Source organism: Triplophysa dalaica, chromosome 17 (assembly GCF_015846415.1).
Source record: "Triplophysa dalaica isolate WHDGS20190420 chromosome 17, ASM1584641v1, whole genome shotgun sequence".
In the NCBI taxonomy this organism is placed as follows: Eukaryota; Metazoa; Chordata; class Actinopteri; order Cypriniformes; family Nemacheilidae; genus Triplophysa; species Triplophysa dalaica.
In genome coordinates, this window is record NC_079558.1 from 15088472 (window position 1) to 15098606 (window position 10135).

General features: G+C 35.8%; 1 protein-coding gene across 1 annotated transcript; it reads right to left on the reverse strand.

Moving 5' to 3' along the window:
• Window positions 1–108: 108 nt before the first annotated feature.
• Window positions 109–8772, reverse strand: zgc:123217 (uncharacterized protein LOC641414 homolog). The gene is made up of 6 exons (XM_056771390.1): window positions 8706–8772; window positions 8066–8092; window positions 7815–7977; window positions 7025–7305; window positions 4064–4212; window positions 109–1079 (listed from the first exon to the last, which is right to left on the reverse strand). The coding sequence occupies exons 1-6, from the start codon at window positions 8758–8760 to the stop codon at window positions 750–752; spliced, it is 1005 nt and encodes a 334-aa protein (XP_056627368.1). The 5' UTR covers window positions 8761–8772; the 3' UTR covers window positions 109–749.
• Window positions 8773–10135: the final 1363 nt, after the last annotated feature.

Below are 10135 nucleotides of genomic sequence, written 5' to 3' on the forward strand. Positions count from 1 at the left end.
AATTTTCAAACTCTTAATTGTTTTATTTTTTCACAATATACTATATTACTATACTACCAACAGTATGTAACCAAAACAATTCAGTGTGTTAAAAAACATTATGAAAACAAAAAAGAAGCATACAACAATTAATATACACAAATGGATTACAAAAGTTAATAAGTTAAGTTTGGCTTTTGTTGATAATGATGATGTAAATATCAGTAATATTGTGTAGGGGTTTCAATTAGAACCCAAATAGCAGTCCCCCCAAAAAAAGTTCTTTAAGCAAATGGGGAAGATAAGATTAAATGGAGAGCTTAAGAATCGTTAAATTCTGAAGTCACAGCTTGATGTGAGTAGAGTAAACAATACAAAAAAGCAAGACAAAAAAAATATAACAAAAGATGTGTTTACATAGATACAAACAAGGTAAAGCATAGCTGTGAATGTTGTATGACGGACTGTCTATGCAATCAAATGATCACTGGTGGTAAAATTGATTTATATCACTATTTTTAAATAATTGTCAAAGAAGCAAGATATTTTCTGGCCATCCTGGTGTATTTGAAGCATCTACCAGCAGGCTAACTGCTAATCAGCCAGACCCTGACCTCTTGGACGTTCCATGAGCACTAAAATTAAAACTTTTTATTTCTCTACATTTTCAACAATGTCACTCAGAAATGGTTTAGTCCACTCTTATCTATAATGAATCACTTTTTAAATTATAATAGTGAGTTCAGTGTTGCAAGTGTGCATGAGTCAGTTTAATATGTGTATGAGTAGGTGAGGAAGTGCAAGCAAAGTGTGGTAAAAATAATGATAAAATGGTAGAAGTGTGAAAACTTCAATGTGCCCACATTTGAAATGGTTGCATTGCATTTAAAGTTGGTGTCTGTGTCTGTGCCGCTGGACAAATAGGTGACAAAGCCAATTTCAGCTCCCCTAACATTTTCACTGACCCAAGTGTGGAACTCAGAAACACGTGAATAGACTTCAGGGAAACCTGCTGTGGCACAGGGGAGCCCGAAACTCAAAATCCCAGCTTGTACCCATACAGAACCCTGTTTACATTGCAATGGACCACCGGAATCTCCCTGCCGAGGGAAACAGACAAAGAAGAGGAAAATGTGAGAGCAAGACGGATTACAGTAACCAGGCTTTACTTTAGATCAGTTGATCAGTAGCACAAACCGACAAACATAATGTCAGATTCTCTCAGCAAATTCCATAAATATGATGAAATGCAGGAAAGGAAGTCATACGTTTTTGAAACCCAAAATGGGTGTGTTTTTATGCCATTCAGCTTACATGATTACACATTTTGCTATTTAGCTTACATGATTACGCATTTTGCTATTTAGCGTACATGATTACACATTTTGCTATTTAGCTTACATGATTACGCATTTTGCTATTTAGCTTACATGATTACGCATTTTGCTATTTAGCGTACATGATTACACATTTTGCTATTTGTGTCTATTTTTCATATAGATATTAATCGACACAGTTATGTAATCACACACACACACAAAATGCAAAACATCACGCACATCTTGCAAAAGCAAACACTTCTTCACACAAACATAAAATGATTAGCCAAATACACCCCAAACTACACACAGATGTGAAACACTACTCTCTTCTGTCTTTTTCTTGTTCAGTGTGCTGTGGAGTCCGAGTACAAAGGAGTTTCTCGTAGCACTCACGTGTATATTTATGCACATATTTTTGTACCGGTCAGTGACAAAAAAGGGTTGGCAAGATGAGAAAATCTAAAATCTTTTAAATCTGGTTGAAAAGCATCCCTCAGATATTTCAAAATGTACTTAGTGTATTTATGTTGGTTTTGTGTAATTACAAATTACATTTGCATTTTTATAGAAGATAAGACTGGAGGTACCTGAAAATATAAACTGGCAAAGAATGAGAAATATTATATATTTATCCACCTAGATGGAATGTAAACAACTGTACTCATAAAAATAAGTAATGTGTTTTGAAATATCACACGAAAATAAATGGAAATTTAAATTTCTCAAATTTTACATTTTAATGCACTTGTGCAACATTTATTGGGACATATGCTGAAAACATCTACATTATGGATGTAACCTCTGTTCCCTGATGGAGGGAACGAGACGTTGTGTCGACAGAATGGGGTACGAACTTGAGAAAAATCATCTTTGATTGTACTTTTAAAACATTGAAGTTGGCGAATGGCATGCCAGTCTCCGCCAGTGCATATGGGTCTAAAAGGAAGACGGCATGCACATTCATTCTCCTTTTGGGCTGAGGAACAAATATTCTTGTTGCGGTATTCTTGTTAAAAAATTGCATGCTGTCTTCATCATTTAAATCATCTGTGTACTGTATTCTATTGTGATATGGTCTCTGTGTACTGTTATTGCTGTTTCTGTGTACTGGATGCTGCTGTCACCAAAACAAATTCCTTTTTTGTAACACACAAACTCTGTAACACACAAAAATCTTTCAGGAAGTATATTGATTTCCTTTTTCAAACACAACCAATCAAAATGCCATATCAATTCATCAGTGCCTTACACTAACTCCTTACATGTGCAAACACACCTTGCTTTACACCAACCAATCATGACTTTAGAAGAGTCTATAAAAACACCAAAGGTCATATATAGGTTTTGAACAATGGATGTAAACAATGCAGACAGACTAAGGCAGAGGCAGAGTTCGAATTAGAGAAGGAGGAGTGTCATTGATCATGTGATAAACCACGGTTCAACAAAAAGAGAGGCTGTTCAGAGAGTCCAGCCTAATTTAAGTCAATTTACCTTTAAAATTAGAACAGGTATGTAAGAATCTACTGTCATGTACACATGTTCTAATGTACACATACTGTAATAGCTATTTCAGCATAACAAACAGAAGGCTATAATACATATCTTTTTTACATTAGTATATTTTACATCGTTCCAGTGATTGGGGGGAAGAAGGTTAAAACGATAAGGGGGCGATACCAAAGAGAGAGAGTCTGGCCGAGAACACGAAGAGAGAGAACGAATCGACAGACAGGAAGAATCTACGTCTGTGAAAAAGAATCTACAGGAGAGAAACGTGAAACGTGCGAGGAGTAAAGTCATTTATAATATGGTTTACTTTGTGTTTTGTGAATAAACGTTATGTTCTCGTCACGCCGACCCTGTATCCTTCCTTCAATCATATTGAACTGTGTTACAGTATCCTTGCATTCATTTAGTACAGTGCATTGGTCACAGAGGGAATCAAACTGTACAACAGTACAGCTGACTGTAAAAAGACATTCTGACCAAATTGTATAAACTAGTATATTATGTTACAGTTTAAGGCACACACTCACACTGTTCCAGGATCTTCTACTAAGTGGAAAGGTGAAGGTTTCATGGTGGGCGATGTCACATGCTCACTGAAGAGCAAGAGACAGCTTTCATGAATTGTTTTTGGCCAATAATGCTTTTGGAATTCGAGAAATACGCAACCATATCCTTAATGATGCCACAAATTTTGCCCTCCTGAAAAATGATATACACTTTCTACTGTCTACTGTCTTAACAACCACAAATGCTTACAGTAAAAAAATACAGTAAATAAATAGTATGGTTTCAATCTTGCTTTTGTTTTTACAGTGAAAATTCAACATTTCTCTGCCAATTACTGTCAATCTTGTACAGAAATGTACATAGGAGCTCATGAAAGTAGGTTTTGAATAACTGTGTATGATATATCCAAAAATAGAACATTATTGTAAAGGTGTTTGCAACGAATGAAAAATGTTTGCTTAGGAAATGTGTTTGTGATATTTTTAATGTAGTGCTTCATTTTGCAAGAGATGAGAGGCATTTTGCATTTGTGAGTGAAATTCTTGAATTTCTGTGTAAAGTTTTGAAAGAAAGAGACAAAGTTTTGAAAATGTGTGTAAGCATTTGAAAAAAACTGTAAAAAACTGTTATATGATTTTTTTTATCTTGTTCACACCCAAGTGTGTGATTTAAATAAAACAGGGTGGTATAAAAAAACAAATTTTTTGCTATCCACGTGTTCTTTCTCTCTGTTTTGTACTTACCAGACAGGCTCCTTTGCCTGCTTCTCCTGCACAGATCATCTGTGTTGTGATTATATCACCCTCTGTTGGCTTGTAATGGCAGGTACACTGTCTGTTGCCCATGACTGGTACTTTTACCTCTTGAAGAGTTTGGGGAGCTGGCAATGCCTCTATCACAAAAAAAAGAGGTTAAGATTTAGAGTGTGGGTTTGTTAGGTCAGGGGTTCCCAAAGTAGGGAGGGTTGCAAGGCCACGAGGGTGGGGTTGCAAGATCCAGAAATAATTTGTTTTATTAGTAAGACATATCTTATTATATTGTATTGTCATTGTGTTGAATGCCTGTAGGCTACTAGAAGCTTCCATCACCAATGAAAATTCCTTGTGTGTGCAAGCACACTTGGAAATGAAGCTCTTTATTCTTCAAACCAATAAGTATTACAAAATATAAATATAGTTAGTATAATATAATATAAATGTTAGTTAAGTTAAAAATAAAACCATGCAAATAAAAAGCCATCAGCCTTTGGAATTTAATCCCCCTCTATCGTGACTCCTGAGGTGATTACGTCACATTAGCAACCCCATTAGGTTAGGTGCAGCAACTCATATTACAGCATCATGTTAAACATTCATGTGTGGAAGTAGATTATTTTTCACGCTTTAAATGTAGGATATTTCTATTTGTTGAAATGAAATGTTGGTTAATATCGAGCAAAGATAAATCAAGGAGGCCAGCGGAGAGGAGGAGGAGGGCGTAGAAGCGCTGCACTGAGTACGGCCATCGTTCTCGGTTACGAAAAGCACATCCATCAGCACTCAAATCAGTTTTATGAAGTGTAACCATCCTTCGTAATAGTTCATGGTGTATTTATAACAACAAGTCATATAATTAGTAGATAACTATAAAGTCATATTATGTTAGGCTGTGTTCTTTTGTGTTATCATTATGCGCGTGTTTGGATAGAACTAATAAGTGTTGCGGGCGATGTTTGTATGCATTACCCACCTCAGAGGATAGTTGAGGTCTCGAGTCCCTGGCACAATTATTTTGGGGGTCGCGGGCTGAAAAATTTGGGAACCCCTGATTTAGGTTATCGTATGTATATCAGGCTGTGTATAAAACAATTAAAGTCTATGAAATATCCTTATTAGCGTGCGTGCTTGTACACAAGTAGCTCTCATTTTAAAAGAGGTCAAAAGAGGTCAATTGCCGGCTATGAAATTTAGAGATGACCAGTAGGTGGCAGTACCTTGCCTTCACAGGAGACATGCAGACGCTCAGGGATGGATTACAGACCGGGCCAATGGGGCCAGTGACCAGGGGTTCTTGACTCCCATGAGCCCGAGGGGGCCCTGAGCTTTATACTCCTTAATTTGGTCCATTCTTGTTTTTTCGCTGTGTTGCTTATATTGGATTTTTTATAAACCCTGTACAGATTCTTTTTTGTGTAGCGCAGGAATATGATTCAGTGCGAGTACGGTTTTAATATTCATTATCATCTTAACTTTCACTTTCTAAAACTGTGAATGCGCAGCTAAGTGAAAACACCGAAAAACTGTGGGGGAGGGACCCTTGGAGGTAAATGGCCCCGGAGCCTTTGAAGTCCTTATCCGTCCCTTCAGACGCTCACACATGCCAGATTTGTTAAACGGATAGTTCACCCAAAAATATAATTCTGTCATCATAAATTAACCCTCATCTCATTCAAAGCTTGATTATAACCTTTTTCTGTGGAATAGAAAATAAGATATTTTGAGAAATGGTTTTGTGTCCTTACAATGGCAGTTTACCAACATTTTTGTTGTGTGTTCCACAGAAAAAGACGTTGTACAGCTGGAATGATATGAGGATTAACGAAAATAAAAAAACATGCCCAGGTCACATTCTGTCAAAAAGAAATGAATAAACACAGTCAACTTACTGTTTTGGCTTTAACCCTCTTTCTGTTGCCGTCCCGAATACGGAACGCTTGTGTTTACTTCAATATTGTCCATGTTAATTCTAATCAAATCGTGACAAACTATATACCGTCTGAAAGGTCTAAGAGTCTAGATTACAGATATAAGCAGCGTTTGACAAATTAAAGTATGAAGAAGGAGTCATTTATATGTTTATGAAAAAAGGGCACATTAAAACTGTATTTTTATATTTTTGTATTCATTCACGTTTCAATTAAAATGTATTATACATTTTTTTATATAATATAAAGTTTGGAAAAAGTAAAAAAAAATGTGTGTGTGTATGTGTTTGTGTTTGGTCTGTGGTGTCAGGTGTCATTTCAAGCAACCTACTGACTTTTGGGAATCATCCTATGGATAGGGTGTCTCCTAGTGGCCATTTGTCATATTTTACCTAAAATACTTACAGAAACCCGATTACAGCAAATGAAAATTTGAAGACTGCTGGTTGAGACCTATGGCTTTTACTTTTTATATTTTTTTGGCCAAATTGTTTTATTTTTATATATTAATATTTCATAAAATAAAATAAATTTAACAGCTCATTTTCCTAACAATACATATAAAATCCAATACCTTTTAGACACATAATTAGAGTTTTGTTTTTTAACTTCGACAATAATCCTCCAAGTGTCTTTTTTTAAAAGAGACCAACCATATGTCTCTACTCCGAAGCATTCAATAGTTACAGCTGTTTAAGTTTGCATAGTGCAGTGCATTTTTTTTGTCTTTGCTCAAAATATGGACCGACAGTTAACTTTTTTTTTAACTTCCAAACTGTTTGTTAAAAGGTTGGGATTTGTCTATAAAAAACTGTATTAACAATATCAAGAAAACGACAATCAGTTTTTTTCTGTGTGTGACCATTAAATGATCATGAAGCTGAGCTTTAAGAGTAATTCAGTAATGCAGACATCATTTTAACATGTTCTGTGGTTGTTTCCCAATAAAAGGAATGTATACATTAAGCAAGTTTATTTGACATTTTTTAAAGCTCTGCATTACTAGTTTTGAGACACTCACCATCTTTTCCAATTCTTCCCCAACCTGTTGCCCAGCAAGAGGTAGCATTGTGAAAGACACTTGCATTGGATGCCAGACAGATTGGTCGGATATAGTTAGTAGAAGTCACAGGTTGATTGAGTTTCATCAGGCTGATGTCATTATTGAACAGCGTGCTGTTGTAATTTGGATGGATCGTGATGGATTGAACACCAACACTTACTTCATTAGCATTTGGGTTGGCATTAGATGTCATCTGGGTTTCTCTTCCTAAGTACAAAGTCCATTTGTTGATGTCAGTACTGTTGTAAAAGGAGTTAAAAGGAAGAAAGACTTACTTTTTTAAACAGCTAATGTGCATCAGCGTTAAATTATCAAAATAACAAAAAACATGTAGAATAAATATAAATACTACACTAAAAATAACAATAATTAACCTAGACAATTGTACAGCATCATTTAAAATCACGTTGAGTGTTGTAGCCTCCATTTGAAAATATAGTTCTCCCCAAAATGTTTTTTTTTTTACTATTTACATATTCTTATGTTCAAACCTGTTTAGCTATGGTCTGTAGAAACACAAAGATGTTTTAAAGACTGCCGGTAACCAAACATTTGCCCCCATTGTATGGAGGACTTCTATTGTATGGATGACTTCTATTGTATGGATGCAAAACCACTAAGACATTTGTCAAAATAACTTATTTTGTGTTTCACAGAAGAATGAGTCGTTTACAGGTTTCGAATGAATGACGTTAGCTTGAATAAATTTTGACATTGAACTCTCCCCTTAAATTAAAGGGACCCTTACGTAACAATGCAGTGGGCAGCGGTCATCACCCATTGGTTGTGGATCAGAGTTCCGCCACAGGTTGGTCTGCCATTGAAATGTATAGTGACCTGCCAGGGCCAGCTGCCTGGTAGGGCAATGGTGCCTCCCACAATACGTGTGTTCAGAGGAGCTATTCCACAATCTGTAGCCAATAAATGATAGATAACAAATTGAAGACCATCCACCAAACAATAATGACTGTGTATAAGTTTGTTTTGTGCTGCTCTTACCATTTAGTCTCTCTGCATTTGAGCATGCTGAAAAAAAACATCATTCAAAACTAAAGTTATTCTTCTTGTTACTTGTGTGGAGTTACTTGTCATGTTTTGGTTTAGAAAACTAGGAAAGAGGTAGATGGTGAACCTTTTGAAATTATTGAATCTATAAATCTCTTAAAATCTGATTTGTTAAGTTTAAAATCAACCAACACAGTGTTTTAACTAATAACACATAAAATAACGTATGTTTTTGGTACTAAAGGAATGTATAATTTAAATATAAATTTTATAGATTTCAAAAAGTAGGTTAAATTCTATGCTAATAACCATGCCAACATCCAAGAATATAAAAAAGGAAATTAGCGAACCTCATATCCGAGGTGTGAGTTGAACCTGCTTAATTACCCTCGGTCTACATTTACATGGCTGTGAATTCACTGCTTTACTTAAAGTCACGTTAGTAACTGCATAATTCAACTCTTAATCAACAAGTACTCAAAAAATGTACACAAAAAATGGCTCTATGCCATACCAGTAATTTCCGCAAATCAAATAGTATGAGAAAAATAACTTTTGTTTACTGTAATGGTAATTCAGATAGAGTACATTTTATTCTATCAACAGGCATATGCACAGTCACAAGCAAACTTACCTGTCATGCAGAGCATCATGACAATAAAGGAGAGCAAGATCATAGAGAACCTCATGGCTCAAGTGAGAGACACACTGTGAATGACAGCGTGCCATTCACTTTTATTTTCTTTAAATCACCATGGAAACCTTGTCCTGACATGATTGATTGACTAGTCTTTCTGGTTTCACACATGAAAACTGAACACACACAGAAGGAGGATTGTCTTGTCTACATTAACTTAAAAACGAAAGCATTTGATATACTAATGCGGAAATAAATTGTTTTGTTCAGATTCTCCCATGTTGATGTTTTCATAAGAAGAGACTCCAACCACAACCAGTGACGAGCCGCCCTACCCATTTGTAAAGGCTGATGTCCCGTACAACAAAGAACCGCAGAGAGAGAGAGAAAGAGAGCGTGCTGCAACAATTGTTCAAAATGCTTGAGTGTCAAATGATTCACGTAGATTTCATACCAGGCCAGTTGAATACATTGAGTTAGATGAAAAGAACTGTAATATTTGGTAATAAGTAGTCCCCTTAGGTAGAATACCTAAGAACTATAGTCTTATTAGTGATCGATATAAAATATATTTTTATATTCTTTTGCTGTTTGTTCATCATCGGTATAAGCACAAGAATTAGTTTCTAATTCCGAGATAATGTTTTTCATTAATTGAATACAACGTCCATTACGCCATCCTACGTAAGGCTTGATAGATATACACATGTGAAAAACATGGTGTGTACAAGTTTGCTGTATGTTAGGTGATTGGACGCTTAATGGCTTAAACTCGCTTCCAGGGTGGGTGAATGTAATGCTATTGGGTAATGAAGGGGCCTGTCAAGAGAGACGGAAGTGATGAGAGACACAAGACGTTTTTATAGGTAAACAACTTTCGATATGTAAAAAAAACTTGATTTTATTTCTGCGATTGAACGGATTTCAGTTGATTAAAGAGCCCAGGAATCATGCTTTTTTCGTTTTGTTTGCTCATGTGAGCGAAAGGCCTCAACACACTCCACCAACGACACAGGCCTGTATCGGGGGGATACGTGTGTACTGTTGAGAATGTGCCCACTGGGTTAAATATCTACTTTTTCCCGACAGTGTTCAGGATCCAACGCGAAGCGGAAGGGCATTATAAAAAGCAGGACAATGCATGTACATTACCCCGCTTATAACACTGCTCATTGCCACAGAAAACTAGACATAATACGTGAATTTGAAATATTTCATTAGCTCATTTTATCAAATGTAGACCTTCCCGTGAGGAAAAGCCGTTTACATTTGTTTCCTAGGTAAGAAACGACGTTCAAATGACAAGAACAGGCAATTTGGTTTAATGATTTGTAAATATAATGTCATATGTTATTTACAGAAATATTTACATTTAACTTGTCAAAACAACTGTCAAAATAATTTCCTGCATCCAGGTTACAGTGTTT

What these genes read in the sequence shown, in the direction of transcription:
- zgc:123217 (XM_056771390.1), bottom strand. Translation starts at nt 8,760, where the DNA reads ATGAGGTTCTCTATGATCTTGCTCTCCTTTATTGTCATGATGCTCTGC. An exon ending in CATGATGCTCTGCATGACAG is followed by an intron (nt 8,093 to 8,705) that starts GTAAGTTTGCTT and finishes GTTTTTTTTCAG; the next exon opens with CATGCTCAAATGCAGAGAGA. An exon ending in GCTGCCCACTGCATTGTTAC is followed by an intron (nt 7,306 to 7,814) that starts GTAAGGGTCCCT and finishes CTTTTACAACAG; the next exon opens with TACTGACATCAACAAATGGA.